The sequence below is a fragment of the Leptosomus discolor genome, chromosome 22 (assembly GCF_034619465.1).
Source record: "Leptosomus discolor isolate bLepDis1 chromosome 22, bLepDis1.hap2, whole genome shotgun sequence".
Taxonomy (NCBI): domain Eukaryota; kingdom Metazoa; phylum Chordata; class Aves; order Leptosomiformes; family Leptosomidae; genus Leptosomus; species Leptosomus discolor.
Window position 1 is genome coordinate 396,224 of NC_141412.1, and position 27,217 is coordinate 423,440.

General features: G+C 62.5%; 1 protein-coding gene across 1 annotated transcript in view; it reads right to left on the minus strand.

Annotated features, from left to right (window-relative positions):
• Window positions 1-267: 267 nt before the first annotated feature.
• ZBTB16 (zinc finger and BTB domain containing 16) overlaps window positions 268-27,217 on the minus strand; it is a 56,303-nt gene continuing 29,353 nt past the window's right edge. The window contains 5 exon segments of the mRNA XM_086476850.1: window positions 268-532; window positions 791-958; window positions 3,069-3,239; window positions 18,555-18,591; window positions 18,593-18,642. Coding sequence (XP_086332976.1) covers window positions 303-532; window positions 791-958; window positions 3,069-3,239; window positions 18,555-18,591; window positions 18,593-18,642 — 656 coding nt within the window. The 3' untranslated portion in view covers window positions 268-302.

The window sequence follows — 27,217 nt, forward strand, 5'->3', positions numbered from 1 at the left end:
CGGTGGCCGGCACCAGTGGTGACCAGAGGGGCCGGCCGGGGAGCGAATCCCCGGTGGCTGCGAGGGGCGAAAGCCGCCCTGCAGCGAGGGCGCGAGGGCAGCCGGGGAGGGGGCGCGGATGGGGCTGGGGAAGGGGCCGGCGCGTCCCGGCCTGGCGCGAGCCGCAGGATCCTTCTGGCGAGAAGCAACGAACGAGAATCGAAAACAAACAAGGCCGTGGACGCTGCGGGTTCGGTGGTTGGTTTTTTTTTTTTTTGCCCAGTCCTCCGCCACTCAGCCCCGCTGCCCCTGCGCCTCCTCCCTCAGACGTAGCAGAGGTAGAGATAGGTCTTCTCTATCCGCCAGTCGGTGGGGATCTCCTCCGGCTTGTGGCCCTTCATGTGCTTCTGCATGGCGGAGAGGCTGGGGCAGTACTCCAGGCAAATGGTGCACTGGTAGGGGGAAGCGCCGTTGTGGGTCCGAAGGTGTTTGATCATGGCCGAGTAGTCCCGGGAGCGCTGGTGGCACAGCTTGCACTCGAAGGGCTTCTCGCCTGCGGGAGATGGGGGAGACGGGGGTGTCAGTCGGGGCCGCCGGGCGGTAATTAAGTGCCCGGCATCGACGCCGCCGCGCCGGGCGCAGCCGATAACTGAGTAGCGAACAGCAAAACCGATCCGACTATTGATCGCCTATTTACAACGGCTACGCGCTGGCGCATCCGATGGTTCCTTATCCCCGGCTGCCGGTGCCTCTGCCGGGGGACCGGTCCGGCACTGCCGGCCTCACCGGAGACCACCTCCGCAGCACGTACCTGTGTGGACCCGGTAGTGGGTCTCCAGCTGGTGCTTGAGGCTGAACTTCTTGCCGCAGCCGTTGCACTCGTAGGGCTTCTCGCCGGTGTGGATGCGCTTGTGGCCCTTCAGCGTGCTCTCGTCCCGGAAGCAGCTGCCGCAGAACTCGCACTCGTACGGGTGGTCACCTGCAAGCACGCGCGTGTGTCAGAGCCGCTGCCGTGCCCAAACGGGCTCCCCAGCCCGGGTTTACCCCCCCCCCCCCGCCGCCCGCCGCCATCCCGGGGGATGGAGCGCCCCGGCGCGGCACGCCGCTCCCCGCATCCCTGTGCGGAGGGGACGCTCGGGGTCCGCAGCGGGGTAAAGGGACCAGAGGGCGCCGCCACCGTCCCGCCACCAATCCCCAGGCTTTCCAGTCGGCATTGCCGGCACAGACCCGGCCCCGGGCGTCTCCCGCGCTCCAGACCGGGCAGCTGATAAATGAACTCCGGTTCGGCACCAAAGGCAGAAGGATTTGAAGGAAAGGTGAGGGCTCCAGCTACTTATTTATTACAGCCGCGAAGGCAAGGACAATAAAGATAGATTGATCGTCCGAGACTTTGTTCATGAATATTTAAATATTACTGATTTGTCTTGTCACTGTAATTACAATTTCTCTGTGCCGCATATCCTACAAGCACAGTTTATGGTAAAGAATGGCGAACTGTATTTCACTTGTCCTGCTGCAGATGTGCGGAGCTGCCAAGCGTGTAATGTTCCCCGCATTTCATACATTTTCTTCAGCTGTGAAGGCTTAAGTCATCCACAATGACCTACGTTTTTTCATTATCCCCGTGTCAAACTGCACTCGTGCCTGGGCATAAATTGTCCTTCTCGTTATATACTCACATGCCTGCGCTCTCGCTTCCTCTTTAAAATGATATTTCACTCCCTCCCCGTGTGCTGCAGCCGAGACCCGCAGCCCCTCGCCCCCTCCTGCAGCCGCTGGCTGGGCACCGGAGAAGGAGGAGGACGCTCAGGGCGCGTTCCGGCCCCCCCCCTTTTCTAAAGGCGAGGCCAGCGGTGCCCGCTGGCAGCTGCGTCTCGCCTCCCCCTGCCCAATCCCAAATCGTCACCTCAGCCTTCAGTCCTACAGTCAAAGATCACGATTTTGGGGCCCGAGGCAGACAGCAGGCCCGCGGGCTCGGTTTTTAGGAGCGGCCCTGTAAACGGGAGCTGGGGGAGCCCCCAGGGCGCCCCGGCCCCCGGAGGAGCGTGGGCATCCCGCATCCGTGCGGCACGAAACCACGCGGCACGATTAAGCGCCCCTAAAGCGCCGATGATCCTGGCGGTTTTTCACAGCCAGGAGCTGCTCAGGCAGCAGGGGTTGGGGTGGGACACGCACGGCCCGACCCGCAGCCCAGGTCACCGGATTACCGGCTATAAATAGCTCCGGCACTCGGCATTAACGTGCTTGGCGTCAGCGCGCGGTTCCCGGCCCCCACGTCGGGACCCCGAGCCCGGGCCCACGTGTGGGTCTGGCAGCTGCTGGCCACCGCCCGGCTGGAGCCCCCCTCCCGGGACACCTCCCGCGCGTCCCCCCGGCAGCCGCTTCGATGTCCCCTTTGGAGGCTGCGGGCACGCGCGCTGCCGCACAGGAGCGAGGAGAAGGGGTATCCCCGCTCGGCACGCGCTGCCCTCCCGGCCGGCAACAAAAGCGCCGCCGAGGAGGGCGCGCGGGCCTCCGGCTCGCGTGGGCAAACGAGGGGCGAGGGACGCTCCGCTGCGGAGAGCTCACCGCGCGGCCGGGGCCTGGCCCCCTTGCCATCCCCCGGTCCCGCCCGGGGATGCCGGCGGAGGAGCCGAGGACACGGCGCGGGCGCTTTGAGGACACGGCGTAAGGCGGTCAAAGCCCCGCTCTCCCGGAGCCGAGCCCCGTCCCGGCGGGCTGCGGCACTGAAGCGCCAGCTACACGTAGCGCAGGTCGCCCTAATCCCATTAGGGCCGAGCACCGGCTGATTATGTGCATCTACCGCCCCGTAAGCCGATGAAGCGGCTGCGATCGCACATCCCCCAGGAAGGTCACATGTCACCTTATACCGGATCAACTTATCACACGCGGCTCTTTCTTTTCCGTTTCGTTTCTCAAATCCGTACCACCTCAATCGCAGTCGCCCTGACGGTTTCTAAGACCGTTGCGCGCCTTTCTTTCCGCACCCCCACGCCCCCCCTTTTTTTTTTTTTTTTTTTGTTTCTTTTCAACCAACAGGGACAAAGCCTGCCCGGGCCCCGAGCGTGCCGGCGGCGGGGCCGTGGTACCTGTGTGGGAGCGGAGGTGCCTCTTGAGCGCGGTGTGGCTGGGGAAGGTGCGGTTGCACTCGCTGCAGATGTAGCTGCGCACCCCGGCGTGCACCTCCATGTGCTGCTGCAGGGCGCTCTGCGTCTGGAACCGCTTGCCGCACAGCAGGCAGAAGACGGCCATGTCCGTACCTGCGGCAGAAGGGGGAAGAGGCGACTCAGGCACCACCCAGCACCCGGGACCCCCATCCCACCGCCCCACCAGGCCTTCAGCGGGTTCCCCGCTCCCACCTGGCAGCAGTGAAGGGGGGGGGGAGCCCCAAGAGCTGTGGGGCTCTGGGTGTTGTTGGAACCCTGGCCACCCCGACCCTGCTGCTGCTGGCCCCGCAGGGGGAACGCCGGAGGAGGGCAGGGGGGTTTTAATTGCATTGGGGGCAGCTGGAAGCCCCAGCCCAACGCAAGGCAGCTGTTGGGCCACCACCGCATCCCCACGCACCTGCGGGAGCTGCCGGGCTCAGCCCTGGTAACGCCCCCGGGGAAAGGGGACCCCAAGAAACACCCGGCAAAGCCGCCCCAGGGAGCAGGGGGTGGGACGCAGGCAGGAGGGCGACGCGCCCAGCCCTGCGCTGCGTGCAGTCCCGAGCCCTCGCGCAGACACAAGCCCCGTGCCACCGACCACGGGTGTGAAACCGGCTGCGTCAACGCAGCAGCAGAAGCAGGGAAAAATAACCCCCAGCCCCAGATAGTCGTACACCGCCAATAAAAATATCAGACCTTGGTGTTATTAAACAATTTGTTTTCGTTTACGCATAGCTGATTGTTCGGAACCTACGAGTCAGTGCAAATTGTATTACGTGGGGAGATTAGGCAAATAAATGCTAGCTTTTTGGAGGCATTAAAATGTGAGGACTATGGAAATAAAATTATCTAGAAAATTGTATTAGCAATTCATTAGCAGCAGCAAGATGTTCAAGGTAACCAACGGATCTGCGCCGCCTTTAGGAACAGCAGGGGCGGGGGGGGGGGCGGGGGGGGGGCGCGCTCGCCGCGCTGCCAAAACCAGCCCGGGGGAACCGGGCGGCGAGGCGGAGTCGCCGCAGAGGAGCCCACCGGGACCGCTGCACCCCGGGGCAGGGGAATGACGGCCAGTGGGCGCCCGCCGCAGCGGTGTCGGCGTCGCGGTCCGGCATGGCGCGCGGGCAGGTGCCATCAGGGTGCCGGCAGCATCCTCCTGGCCGGCCCCGCGCCTCCAGCCTCCGGGAGCGGCAATCCCGGAGAGCCCTCGCCCACCCTGGCATCGCACCGCCACCCGCCGCGGCGTGGCGGCACGCTGCGGCCAGCTCCGCTGCGGGGATGCGGGACCCGCCCGGAGGGATGCTCAGGCCCAGCTTTGGCGAGGCACTCAGCGGCTGCCCAGAAACGCCGCTCCGAAACCTCCGAAGAGCCCCTGGTGCGATGGGAATAAAAGCCACAAGAGAGGCGGGCCCGCATGGGAGCTGCCGCCTTGCTCCCTCCGCAGGGATTTATCCTGGGGGGGGGGGTTGGGGGGGGGGGCGCGGGCTCGCGCACCCCCCACGCAGCTGCGGACAAAACGCTCCCGAGACAAAAAAAAAAAAAATATTAAGGAAAAAAAGCAGCCAGCCCCGAACGGGCCGTGCGAAGCAAATCCCGAGAGGTATGCGGCCCCGCGGCCCTCGGCGGCCCCGGCGGTGACAGCAGGACGGGTCAAAGGTCCCCGGGGCTGAGCCCCCAGCGCCGCGGCCAGCTGCGGAGCGGAGGCCCTGGCCGGCGGGACGCCGGCCCCGATAAATCTGCCGCCAGCAGCCCCCGCTGGGGCCGGGGACAATGGGCTCCCGTGGGGGCGGAGGGCAGGACAATGCCGCCGGGCCGGCGCGCGGGGCCGTAACAAATCCTCCCTGGCACCGTAGGGCCCTCATTTGTGAAACTAATTGGCCCCCGCTCGAAAAAAATAAAAAAAAAAAAAAAAAGAAAGAAACGGGCCAACTCCGGCAGCCGCAGCGATGGGGGACGAGCTGCCTCGTGCACGCACGGGGCGGGGGGGGACGCGCCCGGCGGGGCTCGCGGTGCCGGTGCCCCCGGAGCTGGGCACCGCCCCAGGGGCGCTGCGTGCCACGACCCGCAAAAGGCACTGTTTAATTTTACTTAATTTTTAAGTAAATAAAGACACGCCCCAGCTGGGGAGGCCGACCCGGCGCCAGCTGCTCTCCACGAGCCGAGCACCCGCGGGGTGCGAAGGGCGATGCCCGGCCCGGCGCGGAGGTGGCGGACGCAGGAGGCGGCCAAGTATCCCAGCGTCGAGCCCGGCGGCGGGACGCAGAGGGCCCCGAGGTCAGGCACCGCCCGTTGGCAGCCCCCAGGCTCTGCCGACACGGCTCTCCAGCGGCCGAGGACCGCGGCACCGAGCAGGGGCTCTGCCGGGCACCGTGCCACTGCGGGCGCTCAATTAGGGTTTTGTTGGTTGGTTCTGGTTTTTCTCCTTTTTTTTTTTTTTTTTTTTTTAAGCTGCACGTGCAGCCGTGTCCTACCAGTGGCGAGGGGACGGGAGGCGGAAAAAGAAGGGAAAGCTCACGTGAGGGTGCCCGGGGTCACCGCCCGCCCTGCCGCAGCCGGGCTCCGGCAGCACCGGGCTGGCTGCAAGGGGAGCCACGCCGGGCGACGCGGGGACTCGGCCCTGGGCTCCCAGCCGGAGCAGCCCCGAGCCAGCCCTCAGCCATCGGGAAGAAAAATCACCCCCGATAAAGAACCGCCGCCGCCCCGAACCAGCGAGAGACGGACTTATTCATTTCCCTGACGTTTTAATGGTTTCTCCCCTTTTTGCGGGAAGATGATTACAAATTAAGCGGCATTTAAACGCTTTTTACTGTCAACAATTAAAAGGGGCGAAGGCGGGCGAGCAATTCATTCCCCGGGAAACGCGGCGGCTCTCGGCGGGCGCCGCTGGCCCTTCCCTCTACTGTACGCCGCACAATGGCCCCGAGCGCGCCATTAATTTTGCAGGACGTTCAAAAGCAAATTAAAATATAAAAAGCCCCCGGGCACAAAGATAGATACCGAGGGAGGGGGCGGCGTAGGTCAAGCTCGCGGAATCAAAGTCTTAGCAACCGGGGAGGTTCAAGCGCGGCGCCGCCATCGGCGGCCACCTTCGCCCACCTCCCCCCGGTCTTGTGCGCCTCTGCCAGGCCCGGCGCCGTTCGCCGGCGGCCGCGCGGCTCGGAGGCGGGAGCCAGCGCAGGGCGGGCCTCGGACGCTCTTTGGGCGAGCGCGCCGGCCACGTCCCGCAGGGCAGTTTTCAACGGCAGGTGCTCTGGAACCTGGTTTTGGGGGACGGGTGCTCGCCGGAGGCAGGACCAACCCAAACAAGCGCAACGGCCAGAGACGCAAGGGCGGGCGGGCGGGCGAGCTGCGACGCGCGGTAGCCGGGGGCTTTTCCGCCCCTGCGTCCAAGCCACGGCGAGGGACGCTGCAGGCGTCGAGCGCGGCGCCGGCGCCCGCCCGCTGCCTCCGCCGGCGGAGGAATTACAGCACAAACCCGCGTGGCGCCGGGCGAGGGAGGCAGGGCGGGCGTCCCCTCGGCGCCGGGAAGGAGCCGGGCGGGTGTCGGCGAAGTTTAGGATGCGGGAGGCGCGCCGGCGGGAGAAAGGCGACACGTCCCCTTTAAAAGGAAATATAATTTACAGTGTGCAGCCAGGCGGCCCATAGTTTCAATCTCGTTTACTATAGAGAAAACTCTGCTAGCTGTTCTCTATCCCACAAATCCGATTTAATCAGACAAGCCAGCCAGCGTGGCTTGAAGTAAAAACGGATAATTAGTAAACAGAGAGCTACTTCAGTGCTTCATTGGCATTCGAGCCGGGCTAGTGTGTCGCATTTAAAATGCAGTCTGATGAAGTTTACAAAATCAAACCATTTGTTACTCCTATTGAAGAGGCTTCAGGCCACTTGCAATTAAATTGGAATTAGTGCTCAGAATGAGATACAGCAAATTCATACTAAAAAGGGATCTGACTTTCAGACATTTGACTTCAAGTTTTTTTCCCCCCCCCTGCGCGCGTGCGCGCTCCCGCCGGCCCCCCAGACCCCGCGGCAGCGCCGCCGAGCCCGGACCCCCGATGCAGGTGGGCGTCGGGCGACGCGGGGATGCTCCGGCGGCACGGACCGAAGGGGACCGACGCCACCGTGGCGGCGAAGCATCCTCCGCCGAGCCCCAGCTGCGGCAGCACGGCTCCGCCGGTCGCCAGGCGCACGGAGCCGGCGTCGGGATGCGCAAACCGAACCGCCCCTCCCCGAGTCCTCCTCTCGGCGCTGCCATCTTTGCCCTGGCGTTCCTCAGAGTTACGCGAGGCTCGGGCGAGGAGGCAGGCCCGGCCGCCCGCTGCAGCAGGAGCCGACGCCATCAGAAACCCGCGAGCCGAGGCTGCGGAGGGGCACGCCGGGAAGGCTCCGCCAGCAGGCACCAGGGCGGGCGCACCGAAGCGCGCCGGCGCCGCCCCTCGCGTCCACCGTAAAACCCCAAACCCTCGACGCGTGCCCTGCAAACTCAGGGTCTTCAGCAAGACTCGCTCCTCCTTCAATCTCCGTATTTAACGCACTCTCCTACGCGAGGGCACGTGCCAAAGGGGCGCGCCAAAACCGCCGCTGTCGCTAGGACCGAGGCAGACGGCTCCAACGCATTCCGGCCACGCAAAGCAGGAGCCCAAGGGCTGCTGGCTCCCCCGAGACAGGATTTCAGGGACGCCTGACGTTTTCCTGTCAGCATGTCAAGGGCTCCCTACCAGCCTCCACCTCCCGGACGACGCTGCTGGCTGCAGCTGCAGGGGAGGCTGCGGGCTGCTGGCGCGCATGAAAAGCAGCCGTAGGGGAGGAAGAAACCACTGGCGACTGCAGCCAGAGCGCTGCAGGTAACCCTTCCTTCCCAGCCCCGCCCGCGGGAAAGCAGGGCAGAGAGGCGGCAGCGCCGCTGGCGAGGGGCGCGTCGCCTGCAGCGTCCACCCCTGGGACAGCCCCACGCACGTCCCCACCGCCCCATCGCTGCCGTGACGTGATGCTGCAGGCCAGCCCCCATCGCTGCCCGGCCGTGGGTGGCCCAGCTGGAGGCAGGGGCTGGCCGCCCTGCTCGGCCAACGCACGTAGGGGCAGGACTGGGAACCGTTAGAGCCGGTGGGACTTCAGCACGTACCCGAGGGGTCAGGCTCAGCTCAGTGCCGAGGGCTCCCCGGGGCCGCCGCGCGCATCTCGCTGGCACCGAGCCGAGGAGGAGGAGGACGGGTGACAAAGGACAGGCAGCAGCAGTGGGCACCGGCACGGTCCCGGGGATGCTGGCCCGTGGCACCGGCCCCGAGGTTGCGTTTTGCCCCGGCGATTGCGTGCTGCTTGGGCTGAGAAGATTAACCCGGTTTTGGTGGCTGGTTTGGGGATTATTATGGCACCAAAAGCGGCGCTTTCGGGGGCAGCACCGAAGCAAACCCGCGGGGCGGCGTGGAGGAGCCCTTCCCTGAACGCTGCTGTCGGGACACACGACGCCTGCACACGCGGGCAGGGACGCACGGGTTGTTAAGGGCGCCACGCCGGGCTGGCAGAGCCAGCCCCTTACGACCCCCCTGGTGTGGCATCAGAGCAAAGGCGCTACTGCGGGGTGACGGCGGCACCTGTACCGATGCTGGCTGCTTGGCGGCAGCCCAACAGCCCCGACAACCTCCACGGTTAAGTCGAGAGGGGGGGGGGGGAAAAGCCCCCGGATGATAAACACGGGAGATGCGCGCGCGTCGTGCCAGAGTCACCAAATCATCCCGGTTTCAAAGGCTGCCTCCGGACGCCACGGCTCGGCTTCTGTGCTAATTAACATCTTTATGGAAGGCAACTTCTCCCAAGGGGGCATTCGTTTGATTATTATTATTTACTCAGAGATAGTGCCGCTTTCTTCCCAACTTTATCCGACTACGGGAAATTAATTCTTAAGAAGCAGCTGGCGCCGGCGCCTCTTCTGCTCCTGATTTTCCCTCCAGGGTGGCTGGATGCGGCCGCCCCGGCCGCAACAGGAGGGCAGGGCACGTCCCCTCTCTCCCCAGCACTGCCCGCTGCCCCGGCACCCGCTCGGCTTTTACCAACGCCTAGAAAACCCCCAGCGTTTCAGGGCAGATGTACAACACTGACCTTGCAACCACAGGGGACTAAACGCCCCCACCCCCCACCCCGAACCTAAACGCTTCACTTTTTTGCTCCCGCAGCGGTGCAGGGGGCTGCTTCCCGCCCGGCCGCAGCCCGGCTCTCCCCGTCGCCCGGGCTGGGATGCACCAACGCGGGCGCCCGCAGCAGCCCGGGGGAGCGGGCAGAAGGCCCGAGCCGCGGCTCTGGCACGGGCAGCTCGCGCCCGCCGGGGGTGATTTATTCCGGGGGCCATCTGGACCCGGGGGGACAATGCGGTCCCGCATCCCAGTGACCCGGCGCATTAGTCACACCCTCCCCGCTCGACCTCTCCGTCTCCCTTTGAGCGCGGCGGGACGAGCGCAGCCCCTGCTCGCCTCCCTTTCGGGGGGCCCTGCGCTCCGCCCGGCCCCATCGGCGGCACCTCGCCCCTTGCCCCCGCCGCCCTGCATCGCCATCGCCACCGCCGCCGCCGCCGCCACCATCGCCGTCCTTCGTTGCGCTTTTCTGCGATTGCTCAGGCAAGGACGATTACGAGGGAGAGCGAGCGGGGAGGGGAAGAGCCCAGCGACTATTAGCGGCGGCGGCGGCTTTATGGCAACAGGCACACAACTCATTCGTTTCATGTTTCGCGGAATATAAAAGCAACGAAACATTTTAATTTTAAATTCTTATCGTTGAATTTACTGCTTTTCTCTCGCAATGATTTGTGTTGCTTTTTAATTTTTACAGTCTCTACAGAAGCCAGATGCTACCGCCTAGGGCCAAAATAATAAAAACCCGCCGCAGTCGCGAGTTACAGAACAAAAAGGAAACGCGCGGCTGACAGAAGTTAATATCTCAATTTAACAGTGCTGCTCCGCTAATGATCCTTTGATATGTGTTTATTTAGAAAGGTCTGATCTTGACCTTGAAAGCAAACTAAACCGCAAAGTCTTTATGAGAGGAGAGAAAGACTTTATTTATAGACTGGCTTTGCGTCAATCACGGCGGCAGCTGGACCCGCGCTGGGCGACGCGCTGCCAGGCAGCCCGCGGGCCCAACCGCGGCGTCCGTCCGGGGGGGGGGTGGGGGCATTTTTGGGGCGGGGGATCGGCTGCCGAGCAGGACCACGGCACAGCCCCCACCGCCAGGGCCGGGCGCCGAGCCCCCGCGCGCAGACCTGCCTGCGAACCGAGGGCTGCGGGCAGCTCCTCGCCCGCGAGGGACCGCACCGGTCCGGGCGCGCCGCCGCCACCGGCACAGGGGACGAGCCGCCGCCGAGCGTCTCCCGCCCGAAGCCCTTCTCCCCAGCACGTGGGAAGAGCCACGAAAACCAGACGAAGGTTCTAGGGGCCGACCCCGTCGCACTGCGCTCCCGCCTCCCAGCGGGGGGGAGGCGAGGTGCCCAAGCTCCTCACGCCGCGTCAGCCCGGGAACGCGCTGCGGAGGCTTCGCACCTGCACTTTCCAGCCTCGTTTCTACTTTTTTTTTTTTCCCCCAGGCCAAACCGTCGTTCGAAGGCGTTTGCAAACCCTAAAGCCTCCTGGCCGAGGCTGGAGGCACGCCTTAACGCATTGACCTGCGCGGTTTCTGGCTACCTTTGCGCAGCATCTCCCCTTGGTGCCACTCTCCCCCAAGCCTGTCCCATCGCTCTCCGCCCTGGGGAACGCCGGAGCCATCGCTGTCATTCCCAAGGAAGACACACGGTGCAGACCCATCCCTGCCCTTCCCGAGGACAAGCGCTTCCCCGGGGCAACCGGAGGCAAACTGCGGCAGCGTTTCTGGGCACCGCAATGGAAGGGAAGCTGTCACCTACGCCTTTGCTCATCGTCACCGCGCCAGTTTCCCCGATTCCCTCTTCCCAATCAGAATTCGGAGCGAAACCAGCTGAAAAAATAATGCGACTTTCTGTCGAAAACCTAACCTTTTCCCCCGTTGCCTTCCCAGCGATGGCTAAAACTAACTAGTGTTAGAAACCGCTCCATCGTGAAACAAAGAGCTTGAGCAAGGAGACGAAACCCTCACCCAGCGCTTCTGGTCCACCGAGGGCCACCCCCTGGGTCTTTTCGGACAAAGGTTCTCCCCCGCACGCGTTTGCCAGCCGGCACGTCACAGCGGGCGCACGCTTTTCCCTGCCGGGAGGGTTTCGGGGGACAGCAGACGACGTCCCCGGCCAGCGGCGTTACGACCCACCCTCCGCGGGGCCCCTGCGCTCGCCTACGGGGCTGCAGCACCCTGCCCCATCATCACCACCGCCATCACTGCCGCTGCCACCGCCGCCATCTCGCCCGGCACAGAGCAGCGCCCGCCCGACTCCCGGATCTCTCCGGCCCCCGTTCGCATCCCAGCCGACGGAACGACCCTTTTGGTGGCGCAGGCGGCCGCCCCCGGCCGAGCACGGCCAGCGGAGCGACCGGCTGCCGCGAAGCACAAAGCCGGGATTCGCAGCGTCCGCTTATTATGCCCGCACCCCCCCCCCCCCCCCCCCCCCCATTAAAAAAAGAAGAGAAAAGATGAAAAGGCCCTCTCGGTAAAGCCGGGGAGACGCGCAACGGTACCGAGAGCAGCCTCTCCCCCGTTTCTTGGGGTCTTTTTTTTTTTTTTTTTTTTTTTGTAAAGCGGGGAGACGCGAATCCCGGGGGACAAAAGTAACTGCTAAGGTAAGTTAAACCTTGTCGAGATGAACTTTCCTGCTACTTTTAATTAAAAGTTCTTTGGAATTAAAAAGGACACTATTCAGGAAAGGCTGAAAAAAAAAATTCATTGACACCAGCCCGCCCCCCTCCCCTTTTTCCCAAGGAAAAGAAAAAGCTGTTTTTGTGTGTCTGCTCACCCAGCCCGCACTGTACAAAAGGAAGCGGATTTGCAGCAAGACACATGAGATGACCCCCTGACCCCGAGCCGCTGAAAAGTCCTCAATGGCATAAATACCAGATAATCAATCACATACCAGGAGGGCCGGTCCCCCTGCCCTCGCCCCCGCCGCCGGGTTTATGAGAGATGCACTGTAAACGGACACCGGCTCCTGACGGGAGGCCCCTCTCGGCATTCCTCCGCCGGACCAGGGGACCCCGGCCGCCTCCCGGCCCGCGTTTTGGCCCCATTTTGCAAAGCCCCGCCGAGCGTCCTCCAGCTTGCCCGGGAGCGCGTTTTCTTTCCCGCTCCGGGGCGAAACCAGGAGCAAAGGGGTCCCAGAGGCGCCTCTTTGTGCTCCGGCGCGATGGCCAAGCATCCTCCAAGCCATCGCAGGTGGGCGCGTGGCCAGAAACCAGGGAGGAACCAGCCCCACCTACGGAAAGCTTTGCTTTTTTTTCGGGGGTGGGGTGGGGTGGGGGGTGGGGGGCCGCTCGCTTTCCAAAGCCTTCGCGGGTTCTCGCAGCGCCTGTACCGCGCTGGGGCTCTGACAGGCACCTCGAATGCGAGCAGAGGAGGGCTGCCATGTCCCCCCGTGCTCCGGGGGCAACAATGGACGTTCAAGCTTCCAAGGGAGGAAAGGGGAAAAAAAAAAATCGCTGAGATACTGCACTGGTTCGGTTAAATGGGGAGCCACTTGGCAACTAAATTTGATAATGCTTTTGTCCGCGGGTCAGAGGTTAAATATGTTCACACTAATCCCCTTCATCTAGAATTAAAGGACAAGAAAGATTTCTCCGTAGCTTAGCGAGAGGGCTTTTCTCATCGCGCTCTAAATAGTATTTGCACAGGAAAATTAAAGGCCGAGCATTGGCCGCTGGCCGTGGACGCGCCGGTCCGCCACGTTTCCGTCTCCCGGGCTTGTTTTCGGCGAGCCCGCCGGCTCGCACGACGCCCGGCCTCCTCGCGCTTCCCGGCCAAGCCCACCTCGAGGCGCGGGGAATTTTCACCGCCGTTGGCCGCAGAGGTGCCCAACGCAGCCGTGCTTTGGGAGGCCGGGAGATTCCCGGTTCCAGGAATGCGCGCCGGGACTCAGATTTCAGGCGCTGTCACAGGACATTACTGCCAGACAAAGGGGCTCTGTGCTGAGCCCCCCAGCACCCGAGACCCCGCCGAAGCCGGCGGCACGCACCCCCGGCCGGGGACGGTGCTAACGAGGCGCCACCGGCGATCCCGCTCCGCGCGCTGGCCGGCGAGCTCCGTGTGTGCCCGTCCTGCTTCCAGGCCTTTCTGCAAACAAACTCGAGGCCACGAGGGTACATAGGACACCCAAGGCTTTGTGTTTCAGATGCGTTCGGGTGCCTCTGTGTCGCCCGTCCTCAGCTCACGGGTTTGGTTTCGTTCTGCCACAGCCCAAGGCTGGAGCGAGCGAGTCCCGCTCCCTGTCGAGCAGCCGAAATTAAGCACGGAGTGTTTTTTTCCCAGCCCTCTTCTAAATACACCTACAGGCGACGCTGCACAAAGGGTGCCGCGCCTGCGCGTGGCACGCTTGGCTCCAGCCGGATGCCCGTACCCAAGGATGTCACAGCAACCACGAAAGCATCTTCGCTGACGGCATTTCACGTTTTTCCAGCCACAAACCCCCGGTGGTACCTCTGGCAGCAGCTTCCCCAGCCCCAAATCCGGCCTTCCCGGCTTGGTCAACGGTTCCCGCTGGGCGCTGCTGGCATTTGAAGGCGCCAGGAGCGACGTCTTTGCACCCTCCGTGCGCGACGGTTGACCAGATTTGTTTCTCGAGCTCAGGAGCCACAGCCTGGACCCAGCACCGATCTTCTCCGTTCCGGCGCCCCGTGGGGCACTCCTGCCTCCTCCGTAGGTGCCGTGCTCCCTACAGCCCCAGCGACGCCCACCCCAGCCCCGCGCCGCTGCTCGCAGCCTCTGACAGAAGCGTTAGGGGACAGCGGCACGCTGGAGGAGCGCCCAGGGGCTCTCGCAGCGCTTCCACACCTGAGCAGCCCAAAATCCGACAGAAAATCTGCAAAGCATCATCTGGGCATCACCACATGGCATCGCCCGCGCTCCCTCCCCCAGCCGGGACTGTGGAACCGAAGCGAGCGCAGGAGGGATAATTACCTCTAAGCGTACTTAATACTACAGTGCATTATCTCTAGCTATGGAGAAAAATGCTATCCGGCGATATTTCCCCCAGAAGCCTCATCGAGCTGCTCTCTGGAAACTCTCAGGAGTCCTGTGAAGCAGTAATAGAAAGTCACAGGCAGCCCTGGGAAGACGCCGGGCTGGTTTCGGTACGGAAGCGCGCCGGCTGCTCGTGGCCAGGCGCTGCTCCGATCGAGGCGCGGCAGAAGGCGCAGCGAGATGAGTCGAGAATCGCGTCTCCCGAACCCGAGCCGCCCGCCGCCGGGGCAGGGGCGCTGCAGACGGCCGTTGGCGGCAAGTGCCACCACCAAGGCGATCCCCAGCCGCCGGCGGAGCCAGAGCAGCGTCCCGGCGGAGAGCCGGCTCGGCCGCAGCGCCACACTGCGCATGAGGCAAACGGGCTTTCTGCTTCAACGCGATTTATGGCTCGTGCCACCAAACTCGCGCGTTACGTTCCACTTGCTCAAAACCCTCAATGTCCAACACCGAAAAGCCCACTGCGACCTACGTCTGTAGCATCACCGGCGGTTTTTGGGCGGGTACCATTTTGAGGCCGAGAAAGCGAAGCAAAAGGAAGGAGGTAAGACGAACAGGTAATTAACTGGACTAACTGTCAATTTGCCAAGAACGACAGAGACGGCGTGTGCCCGTGTGACGGCGCAGCTCTGGCGCAGTCCCCCACCCTCCACGCGTCCCCCTTGCAAACCCAAGCCGCTCACGGCGTTGCTGGGATGCTCCCCCCCAGAAGCACGCCAAGCGCTCTGACGTTCAGGCAAAAGTAACTGAGAAAATAATAATAAAAAAATCACCGTGTACCTCGGGGCGCGTTTTGAACAGGAGCAGAAATATTTTTTTGGGGGGAAAAAAGTGCTTAAAGCCCTGCCCAGAGGGAGAGGCAGGCTGAGCCGCCTGAGCAGCCGGCCGAGCGACGCTTTCCGCAGGACCCGGCGCGGGGACGTCCCAGTGCCGCCGCCTCCTCGCCCGGGCTCTTGCTCTCGCGCGCCGGAGTTTTCTCCCTTTGTACCTCCACTTATACCGCACGACTGTTTCGAATCTCTAAAATAATGTGACAAGTTAATGATGGCACAATTATCTAAATGTTTAACAGACATGTTATCTAAGTGAATCGGATTGAGATTCCATCCCGCTGACAATAAACATCAATGGGAGAGCAGAAAGTGATAGGCAAATTATCGCCAACCCTGCAATTTCAATGCTATTAAATTTGGAGGAATAACAGCCCTGAGGCCTGTAAACTCTGAATAAAATAGACCCTTGTGTTTGGCCAACTATTAAATCAAAACGCTACCAACATCCCAGAAAAAAAAAAAAAAGAGGGCAAAAAAAGGCAGGAGGAGAGTTATGGCTTTTCAATTTTCAGCCACACGTTGGCTTTATCAACTCTTTTCCGCTACTTGTGCCCTGGCACTGCCAGCCGGGGGATGTGAGGGACGCGGGCAGGGGAGGGCGAAGGCTCCCGCGCATCCCCCGCGGGGCGGCTGGGGGCACGCTGCCCCCACGAACCGGAGCGCCAACCGCGCCCCGACGGAGAACCACGCTGCGTGAGGTGCCCGTGTCAGGCGTCGAGCGTGCCCGCGTGGAATTGGGTCAGGATAAATCCCCACCGGCTGCCCAGCGCGGACACGCTTGCGCGCGTTAATTGCCTTGGCACACGGGAGGAAACTCCAGACCAGTCACCTCTGATATTTAAACTGGTCGGCAGCGAGCCCGAGCCCCGTTAGCACCAACACGAGCCCTGCGGGCACGCCGAGCCCCAGCGGCGCTGCCTGGGGGGCACTCGGGCTGTCTTCTCGACGCGTTTTGGTTTTTCCTCTGGGCTTTAGGAGACGGGTAGGGAATTTTCCACGCTCTCCCCGCAGCGTGGCAGCGAGCTCGTGCTGCTGGAAGACGGGCCGAGCCAGTCGCTGCTTTTCCTATTGTGGCGGGACGGGGGCCAAGGACAGCGAAGACCCAGCGAGGGCGTCCCGGTCCCGGGTCGGTGGGACGGCACACAGCCCACTTGGGGCTAACAAGCAGAAACAATTTTTTCTCCGTTAGGATTTTCTAGCTTGGCTCGGAAAGCAGGGCGGAGGTTTTCTGCTGGAGGAGAGGGGCAGCATTCGACACAGCCCGTGTACAACAGGCTGGCCTCGCGTTTTGCACGGCTGTTCGGAGGAGTAGCGAGGGCAAAGGGAAAAAGACGAGGGAGAAAAAGGGGGTCCTGGTTCCTGACTGCTCCCGCGAGAAACACGCGCTGAAAAGAAACCCTGAGAACCCTTTCTCCTGGCCGTCTGGGGCAGAGAAGCTCCGCAGCTGCAGGCCGTTCGGACGAGCAGTGACAGTTCGCTCGCAGGTCCCGCATCCCCGCCCCTAAACACCGTGTTTCTGAGCGAAGCGGGTACATTCGCTCAGCCCGTACCACACGCACGCTGCCCAGTTTGCGAGGCCAGCCTTGAAGGAACCTACCCGCGCCTCGACCAAAAAGAGCTATTTTTTTGCCTGGAAGGTTAGGAGGTCTTTTGCCAACCAACGTGCCGCTAAGGGCAAAGGGAGGACACGCACACCCCCCCCCCCCCCCCCCCAAAAAAATCCTTTCTGGGAGATGCCGTTATTTGGGAACACGGCTAATTATAGCGTCGGCAGGGGAGGGATGCTTTCCGTGCCAGGGCAGGGCGCTCTGTATGCCGCCCGAGGAGAGGAAGCGATTCATTTCGGCTGTCCTGGCCACCCAGCCCCTCTCTGCCGCGTAACTGAGCCACCCGCGTTCACAGCCTGCGGCGGCGGCGGCGACGATAAACCCGGTCCCCCCGGGTCGCTGCGCGCCCCGCGCGCCGTTTTCCTGCCGCCCTTTGAGCTTTGGCGCGCGCCGGCCCCCAGGTTTGAGCGACCAAGGGGCTTTAATCCCAAGGCCGTGAGCAGAACCGTGCGGCCGCGCCGCTCCGCGGGATGCTTTCGGGCGCAGGCGTCGATCACCAGAGCGCCGCTCGATGGCACCCGCTCCCGGGGTTACGGAGCCCCGGGTACCGAGGGGATCAGGGCTCCCACCCACCGCCCCAGGGTGCTCAACAGCTCCGGAAAGAGAAGGGAACGGGGAGCCAGCCGCTGCTTGCTCGGCCACCTTTAACCCCTGCCGGGCTTGGGTCGCTCATCCCCATGCAGAGCCAGTCCCTCGGCTTTGCCGGCTGCCCCAGCGCAAGCCTTCTCCCTCCTCCTCCTCGACCTACGCTGTTTTTAGGAAGACGCGGAACTGCAGCTGCACGACTCCGCAAAAGGAGGGCAATTACTTTACAAGTTACGACCTGGTGCTGGGCCAGCGCGGCTCCCAGATCGGATGACGGCCGGAGCTATTCGCGCCCGGTGACACAGCACTTTGCATCTCCCGTCGGTCCTCAGACCCCGGCGTGAAGCCGGCCGGGCTCTCCGTGCCAGCCCACATGTCGCCTTGCCGCCTCCCGAGCGCAACCTCGGCCGTTAGGGGCATTCGTCAGGGTTTTCGGCACTGAAAGACGAGCTTGTGCTCAGTTAAACCATGCCCGGTATAGCACGGGAGGAGCGGGCGCTTTGCCCTGCTTCAGCCCGGTTTTGGGGGTTTGAAAGGCTCCACCTGCCACGGCCCCGGCTCCGAATTCCGCCGCACCCCAGAGCGAACCCTCCCTGGGCAAGGTGGCCTCTGCAAGGTGCATAAAGAGCTCCCTGTGCTCCCCGATGGCGGCTGCACAGCCCGACTGCCAGCAGACGCTTGCACCCACGCACACACCTCACGGCAGCGTGACAGAACTCCCCAGAGCTCCAGGCGCAAGGCATTTATTCCTGTTAATGCTCTGAAAAACGGCAACAGGCCTATCGGCGTAGGCTGGGATTTGCAAATGCTTTGCTACTCGTCACTCTCAGGCTCCCAAGCATCCCAATAAATGCTCCTGACAAGGGTATTTATCCCTTGGGAAGCTTCTCCTAAGCCTGCGTGGCGGCTGAGTGCCACCGCGCCAGCCGAATTTTAGTGCACGCGGGTCGAGAAACCGCGGGCGACCAGCGAGCGGTGCTGAGGCTGTGCTCCTCCTTCCGCCAACACCACCGCGATGCGCCCCGCAAAACCAGAGCGAGGGAAGGCGGCAGCAAACGCCTGGCACGCAGGCTTCAGCACCGCGAGCAACGAAACCAGTTCCCGTCACGAGCTCAGCAAAAAACCGCATCTGACTTACCTCGATCACGTTCAAGTCAAGAAACGGACCTGGGCAGGCAGAGGCGGGAGCCGCAAAGGGTTAAGCTCTCCGTTGGGCAAGAGGTTGCACAGGCAGCCTAAGCTTAAGGTTAATCTCGCGCCTAAGCGAAGGAGAGAGAGGGAGGGCCACGTACCGGTGTGCGTCTGCCTGTGCGTCTCCAGGGCGTCTTCCCTTCGAGAACTGGGCGCCGCACTGATCGCAGACCAGGGCTTTGGCGCCCGCTGGGGAGAGAAAGGGGAGAGGAGGGTTATTGGAGGGACCCCCGCCCAAACCTGCGCGGGGGACGTCGCTGCGGCCAGCGCCACCGTTGGAACCGCAGGACTTCAGAATTTGGGAGGGCTGGCATATTTTGTGTGTGTGTGTGTCCCCCCAGCCACGCAAAGCAGCGCCTTGCTTAACCCTGCCGCCCCGCTGCTCGCACGTAGCGGCGCCGCGCACAACAAAGAGCTGCTTGCCAGGAAGAAATTAAATATTTGGTGGTTCGTTGGTTTGGGTTGTTGTTTTTTTTTTTTTTTAAATCATTAGGCATCAACGCGTTTCGTTAGCGCTGTAACCGATCTAATTGTCACTGGTTTCCTGCCCCTTCCCATCGCAGCTGCCGCCCGGTACCCGAGGATGCATCTGGGCGGGGACGCGGCCCAAAGGGCGCGACTGAGCGAGAAGCTCGGCAGCGTCTTCGACTATCGGAGAGAGATGCGGCATTAGGGGGAATTCTTAGAAAATCACTTATCAACACGTGCCGCTAGTTCAGGCGAGGAGAAAAACAGGATGCCCGGCAGCAGATAAGCAACTTCAGATAAAACCAGATTAACGATACACCCCACGTCCGAAGCATCGCTGCCGGGACAAAGCCGCGGACCCATTTCTTAGATTTCGAGGTTTGATTCATCTGTTGTGAGGAGCCGAGCGTGACAGAGCAGCCTCCGAGGAGAGGGGGGCGGGGGGGGGGGGGGAGCATCGCTCTGCGGCGTGCCGTGCTGCCATCGCCAGGGTCCAGACAGCGCCTGCCTTCCCCTTCCCGCCCCAACCGACACGATGAGGTTTGGAGAGAGGTGCGCAGAACAGGCGGCGGGGGGAGAGGAGGCAGCACGAGATGCACTGAAAAGAGAATTCCTTCGCCTTTAAATTGTCTCGGTAACGGCTGGCTCGCAGGCAGAAATATTTGGCAGCGGCGAAATTAAAAGTGATAAATTTTCTCGCCAAGCGCTGATCGATAATAGAGGTCTCATCTGTTAATCAATACGACAGTCTGCCTGTTTACTGTGCATATGCTGTGCGCCGCCGCCGCCGCCCGCGCCGCGATGTCAAGTTTGCATTCAAAACAACCCGAGCGCACGCGCGGGCCGCGCGGCCGCTCGCCGAGGGGCGACGACCACAAAAAAAGGGGGTCTGCGGGGCGAGGCGAGGAGGGCGGCGGGGCGGCTGGCCCTGCCCGCGCCGAAAGGGCGCGCGCCCGGGGTGCTTTCGGGGACGCGGAGCATCGTGCGGACGCAGGCGGTCCCCTCCTTTTCCCCCAGGGCAGGGAGGGGAGCGCAGCGCGACGTGCCCGGGACGGCGAGAAGCTGCCGGAGCGGCGAGAGATGGGGATCGATAGGGCAGCGGCCGCGCGCTGCCCTCCGCCTCGGCACGCCCCGGCGCGGGCGATGCGCAGCCGGCAGTTGCCAAGGCAATGGCTCTCCATCGCCACTCGAAGCTCTGCCAGCCCCACCGCTGCGAAGCGTGATCCACGAGGATACGGCGACCCACCGCAGCAACAGGTCCCTCCCCGGGCAGGAGCAGCCGGCTGGCGCTGGACCCCTTCCCACTGCCACGCACCGGGGGGACGCCGTGCTCTGGCGGGGGCTCGCCGCATCCGCGGGCTGGGGTCGTGCTAAACACGGGGCTCGGCTTTTTCCTCCCTCGTTTCTGCGTGGGGGGGGAGGACAGATGTGCCGGTGCCCCGCGCCCCCCCGAGAGCCACGCCGTGTCTCCGACCGGGAGCAGCGAGGAACGGCAAAGGCGGCCAGCATCTGGCCCCGGGGGGGGCCGGACAGCAAAAATTCCTGGCGAGGCGAAAATAAACAGGGCGAAACGCCGGAGGAGCTGGGCGCGCTCGCTTACATAAGGAAGCACAGCGTGTACCAAAACAGCGGCCCCAAAAAAAGCCGGAGCTGTCAGAACAATGAGTACAGACGAGGGGCATTTTACAGCAGGCGCTGCCGTACAGTTTTATTTACAGTACCTCTTATCAGCGCGGGAACAGCACGCCGCCTGCCAATTTCCAAAGGCCAGGACTGCGTGTTCTTTCCCTCAAGTAGATGTGTACTCCAGGCGGGGGAATTTTTTTTCCTTTTTTTTTTTTTTTTCTCATCAGCAAAACAAAAACTGATACGGAGCCAGGATTCCTGTAATGTACACACGCTCGCGGAGGGGGGGGGGGGGGAGAGGAGGAGGAGGAGGAGGGAGGGCGGCGATTGAATATGTAAATAGTTCAAGGTTAATTTTACTATGTGAGTCACCAGGAAAAATGTCATCCAACATCTGAGCTTATTATAACAGGGCTCAGAAAAAAAAAAAAAAACAACAAACCACCGCGGCTCGATGTTTGTTATTAAAGGGAGCAGGACGTACGTGAAAGCAGCGCATCCCGAGCCTGCGTCAGGGCTTTCTTCTCGCCCTCTCGCTTTTTCCTCCCCGCGCTTTAAACGACACCCATAGAGATGACCGGCCTCTCCCAACACGCACACGAGTTCGGGGAGGGTATTTTTAGCGATCGCCTCGTATCGCCTACAGTATATGGATATCTCCGGATGATCTTCCCGACGGGACGGGACTCCGCGTGCTGCCAAGTATCAGCCGCCTTTCGGCGTGAGCCTCGCAGTTGGCACCAACCTCCCCGCTGTACATTTATATCCGCGCGAGCAAATTTATAGCTTCTGCCTAATAAAGGTCCCCGCGGCGAGAGGCTGGCACGAACGGGCGAGGAGCCGCCGCTTTTTCCGTCCAGCGCTATCTGCGCGGTCATCGCCGCCCGACGTGCCCGCCTCGGCAAGGTCAGCGGCGCCCCGCAGCAGAGCCGCACGGAGGGGCAAGCCCGAGCTCCTTTTGCTTCCCCTAAAAGCAACCTGAGGGAACGGCCCCGGGCTGGCCAGGCCGGGCAGCGCGGTCGGGGTCCAAAGCAGCTCCGGGGAACGGGGTGCCCGAGAGGGTGACGGCGAGCATCCCCGCGGGCACCCCGGCGAGCATCCCCACGAGCTCAGCCAGGGGCTGCCAGCTCGCTGCCCCCGAGCCACGCTCAGCCAGGTGGGAGTGAACAGAGAAGCTCGTCGGCTTTGAGCCGCTGCCATCCCAACAGTACCTCCCAACGCCCCTTCCCTTTAATTACTTTATGGGGGACGAGAGCCAGGCTCTCCGCTTTTAGCACGGGGGATGGCAGGAAGCAGTAAAACGCCCCAAAGCGGCCCCGAGCGCCGCCCCGTTGCCTGCCCGCGCTGCCGCCCTGGCCCTCACTGCGGGGCTGCGGCCCCTCGACGGCCCCCCCCCTTTCCCACCCCTCGCCCTGCACAGGAGGGGGACGGCGCCGCAGAAGCCTCCTTCCCCTCCCCGACTCCATTCGCGAGGCACCGACCCGCCATCTCCCCGCGTCCCCGGCTGCGAGAGACGCCTCCGGGGGGCTGGGGAGAGGCACCCCAAAACCACCAACTGGAGCCCGGAAAAAAAGAAGGGAGAAGGAAAGAGAGGAGCCGCGAGCATCCTCTGGAAGAGGAGGATGGGTAAAGGAGGAGAACGATGGGAAACGGGCGATTTCCCGCGGCGGCGCGGGGAGGAGGGTGGTGGGGGAGGACGGGCTGGTGGCAGCAACGCCCCGGCCCTTCCCCACCGCGGTTTCGGCTCGACGGCCCCGCCGGTACGATGCAACACAGATTCGCCTCCCCCTCCCCCAGCACAGGGGATTAATAAAAATTTGGGATTATATATTATTAACAGGCTGTAATTGGCAAGAAGGTGGAAGGGGGGGGGGGGAAATATGGATTAAAAAAAAAAATTGCCAAGTAAATTTATGCACTGTCGTCGCTTTACTACCTAATTAATTCAGTAATTTCAAAAACAATTTTATTTATGTTCCATTTACCACATCAAAAGTGCAAAGGAAAAAAAGCACCAAACCACAGTGATGCTAAAATAATACCTCAAGGCATCTATTTTTAATCAGTGGGAAAAAAAAAAAAAAAGGGGAAGAAAAAAAAAAAAAAAGAGCCGGCCCCGGTTTCTATACAATCTCTGTCGGGCAGACCACCAACTCGGGGAGAGCGAAGCAGCCGAGCCCTCCGCGAGTGCCTTCCTGGCTGCCGAAAACAGAGCTTGTCAAAAAAAAACAAATCCATAATGGCCTGAGGCTCCTCTCCAATCTATTTTCTGCTCAGCTGGTTTTAAATGAAGTTATTATGAGTCATTAAAACACCCGCAAGCCTGTGGAAGTCAGCCAATTACAATTTTAAATTTAGCCTGTTCTCTACCCCATTCTCTTGTTTTCTTCTTCTGCCCACATCAAGCTGCTTTTTGATTTTTATTATTGCTGCTGTTATTATTATTATTATTATTTCCCTTCTCCCCTGTTTCGCCCAAGTGGAAGAGACAGTCGTGACAATCCCCGCACTAAAAAAAATATACCAGAGAAACCCAAGAAGGGCCGAAAAGAGAGGGAGCCGCAGAGCCGGCGTGCATGTAGCGAGGCAAACGGCTGTGCCTCCCTTTCTCCCGACGTGCCAGCAAAAGGCAACGACTGAATCGGAGGGAAAAGGGAGGCGCAGCCCTCCGAGGGCGAGGAGGGACCCCCGCGCCGGGCGCCAGCCTAAGGCAGCAGATCGGACGAGCCTCGCCCATGCCCGCTGCTTTGCCACCACCCCTCACCTTCCTCCCTTCGCTGCCACCCTCACCTTCCTCCCTTGGCCATCTCCCCACCTGCCTCCCTGCCTTGGAGCGGGGAGCAGCCACGGGGGCAGCACCGGCGGACACCCTGGGGGGGGTGTGGGGGTGTTTGGCAGCTCTCCGGGCCAAGCGCCACGAGCATCCCCCGAGCGGCTCTGGAGGGCAGGATGCTCCGGCAGCATCTCACCGGCCGCCCTGGGGAGGCTGGGAAAGCGCCTGGAATGATGGAGCGGGGGCTTGGGGTGGGCGAGGGGGGAAGCCACCAGCAACACCATCACCCAACCTTCGCCAGCCAGCGCCGCCGACTCCCACGCCACATGGTGATGGGTGGAGCAGGCAGTATTTTCATATTAAAAAAAGGAAAAAAAAAAAAAATCAAAATCCAGATTTTTAGCTCAGGAGCAAAAAAAAAAAAAAAAAAAGGCCTGTTTTGACATCATCCCCCCTTCTCCTCCACCCTGCGAGTGCTGCTCTCTCCAGCAGCCACCTCTCGGCGGGGAAAAAACGACAAACCCCATCCAAAGCCCCGGCAGCCCCGCGCGGCGAGCGAGCACGGAGCGTACTGCACAGCCCATAAAACTCCAAACAGCCTCCAGACACTCCTGCAATCGTCCTCCATCAAAACACTTTGTCTTGCATACAGAAATGCGGCGGGGCGCCGCGCGGAATACCAAATCAGCCCGTGACGGTGCGGGGAGGCGGCTCCTTGGCAACCGGGGGGGCTTCGCAGCCGCGCCGCTCGACAGGAAACAAAATCTGTCAAGCCTGTTGGGCAAATGATAAACATTAGTGGTATTAAAAAAAACCCCAAAACCACAAAAAAAACCCAACAACACATCCACAAAAGCCGCATAAATGGCTGGCGAGGGCGCGGGGAGCGATGGGGGGGCTCTCACCCCATTTAACAGCCCCACCCCCCCCCCCCACTCCACGAGAGAGGGTCTCCAGCACCGCGGCCTCGGGGGGAACTTTGGGAAGTTTCCCCCACCCAGGCGAAAGCTGGGGGGGAAGCGGGTGGGTGGCGATGGGGACGCGTGCGGAGCAGCAACAAGGTGGACGTGCGTCGGGTGGGTTGGGTACAGGGAGCACCGTGGCACGGGGGGGTCCCGGCACCTCGCTCCGCACCCCGCTGCCCATAACGAGGGTGGCCCACGGAGGGGAATGGGGAGAGGCGGCGGCAGCAGCGGGTGAAAAATAAATATATTTCATCAGGTGAGGGCACGGGGGGGGGGGGGGGGAAGAAAAAGCATCTGGCTCTGGCCCAGAGGCCGGGTCCAGGAAGGCAGCCAAAACAGGAGCTAAAAAGCAAACCATATTCTTCTGGTCTCAGCTCAGGCTCTCGAGGCAGAGAGGATGAGGCGGGGGGGGGGGGGGAAGGGGGGGGGGGGGGCAGCGCGCGAGAGAGAAATGTATTTTTCATCAGCCAGTGTATAATTTATAAACAGCATTAAACAGTTTTTGTTTTCTTTCTTCCTCTCCCCCGTGTGCGCGGCTTGGCCGGCAGTCAAGCCTGCATTAATTTCTGCTGTGGGTACAGTGTGTTCTTGGATGCACATCTGCGGATGATCATAAACGCGGGAACGCTGGCAGAACATCCAGACCTGCCGGCAGGCCGCTGACATCACCCGGGACCGAGCGCGGGACGCCGGCCAGCCGGGGCGGGGGGGGGGGCCGAGGCGTCCCCGGGGAGCCGCCGCGGGTCCCGGCTGGGGGCAAGAGCCGCCATCGCCCCCACCTCCGGCATGTCGCCTCGCGGCACCCACGGGGGACAACGCCAAAAGGGCCACGCTTACCAGAGGGGCGGACGGCGGCGGGAGGAGCCCCCTCCCCTGCAAACGGGCCCGGGGGAGGCGAGGGGTGGGACGCGTCCTTCCCTCCTGCCCGAGGTGCCATCCCCGCGCGCAGCCCCGAGCACCCGCTGCTCCCCCAGTACGGCCCATCCCACCACCCAAGGAGACCCCGGCGCTTCCCCCGCCAGGACACAGGATGGGATGGAGCACGTTTGGGTGGGGAGGGAAGCCGGGGGCCGGGTGGGCAGGGGGGCTGCAGCATCCCTGGGTGCTGTCAGCCCTCGCCCCCGCTCACAGCCCGGAGCAGGGAAGGCCCACGGCAGCCATCTGCGCGGCAGAGGTGCCTGCCGGACGGAGAGGCAAAGCCAGGGGAGGGCAAGGCAGAAATCTGCCTTCCTCCCTGTCCCGGGGAGGAAACCCAACGCAGAGCAGGTGATTCGGCAGCCGCCACACCAGGACGCGAGCGAAGGAGCGCGCCCACCCAGCACCAGCTGCGGCGAGGACGCCTACGGAGCGAGCAGCGGCTCTGGGACCAGCCTCCCCGCGTCAAACCAGTGGTGCCCCTCAACCATACCCCCGACGAGCCGGTTCTCCCAGGAATTCATTTTCCTGGGAGAAGGGCAACTCTTCACGTTGTCTTCACAGGTTTCTGAGGGGGCGTCCGCAGGCAGGAGCGGGCGGCGCCGGGCAGCACGTAGGGAAAGGCTTTGCACGGCATTAAGGGCTTTATATTTACGCTTCATATTGGAGCGTAAACACTTGGCTGAGTATTTACCTTGCACCTGCAAGGCTGCTGCGATAACACCGCCGAGGAGTCACAGGGGCACCGCAACCCCCCCACGGCCGGCCCCCCATTCGTCCCTCCGTTTCAAAGCGCCTGGACCATCAGGTATCTCCCACGAACGCTGGGATGGGGAAGCTCGAGGTGCCATAACCTCAGCCAAGCCCAGCATTTGCTGCCTTCGGCATCGAGGGCTGCCAGAGGGGGTCTGCCGGGGCCGCGCAAGCCGTCCCACCGCAACGCTCTCCCAGGGGGCAAACTCCCAGTTAAACACATTGGCCGTCGGCGCCGAAAACAACCCCTCGTGCTGCTGCTGCCGCCGCTGTGGCACAACCTCACTGCATCCCGGGCTGGCGGAGGGAGGGAGGCGGGGGGGGGAGGCGAGGGGAGAGGTGCAAAGGTCTCCTGCTTTAATAAATAACAGCGCTGGAATTCGCGGCGGCTGTTTGCGAGCGCAGGGCAGAGCCCTCCCCCCCCCCCCCCCCGCCGCCGCCCTTGCAGGATTTATAAAAAAAAAAAAAAAAAAATTAATCCTGCGTGATGACAAGCTTGGCTCGGCGTTCACTGTACATACTGTACCCACAAAGCTGGCCGCGAGCCAGGGACGGGCCGCGAGCCAAAGCGACCATAACAAACACGAGCCGCGCGCGCCAGCACCGGAGCGGGGGGACCTGCATCCCGGGGACGAGCACCCTGCGCCCCGGCGCCGGGGGGACACCAGCACCCCGGGGATGAGCCCCAGGGAGCTGCTGCTGCCTGCGGGCACGCGGAGGAGTCGGTGTGCACCCCGAAAAGCAGCGGTGCGGGGATGGGGGTCAGAGCCCGAAAGGCAGAACGTGCCGCGCGGGCAGAAGGAGCGCGGGGAAGGCAGCCCCACAGCACGCCCTCGGGTACGGGCGAGGCACATCCCTGCCCCGTGCCCCGCGGCTCACACGAGGGAAAAAGAAATATGAAAATGGGGGGGGGGGTGGTGTGGAAAATAGATAATAATACATAAACCCCCACAACATAGACCACAGCTTCCTTGCAAAGCGACCTGCAAGCACAGCTTTGGCCGCGGTACCCACCCCCCGGAGTGATTTGCCCTGAAACGAGCGGGACAAGGACTCCCGCCTGCCTCTGCGCGAGGGGGTCCGGTGGCCGCCTGCCCTTCCTCACATGGAAGCCCCAGCGGCGCACGGGGCTGCACGCCCAGGAGGGACAGCAGCCTACGCCAACTCGCAGAGCACCAGCCTTCCCAGCAGCGCGGCGTTCCAGCCTTCCCTATCTATTTAATTACAGGGCCTGCACCGCGTGAACCTGCTCGTTAGATTCATT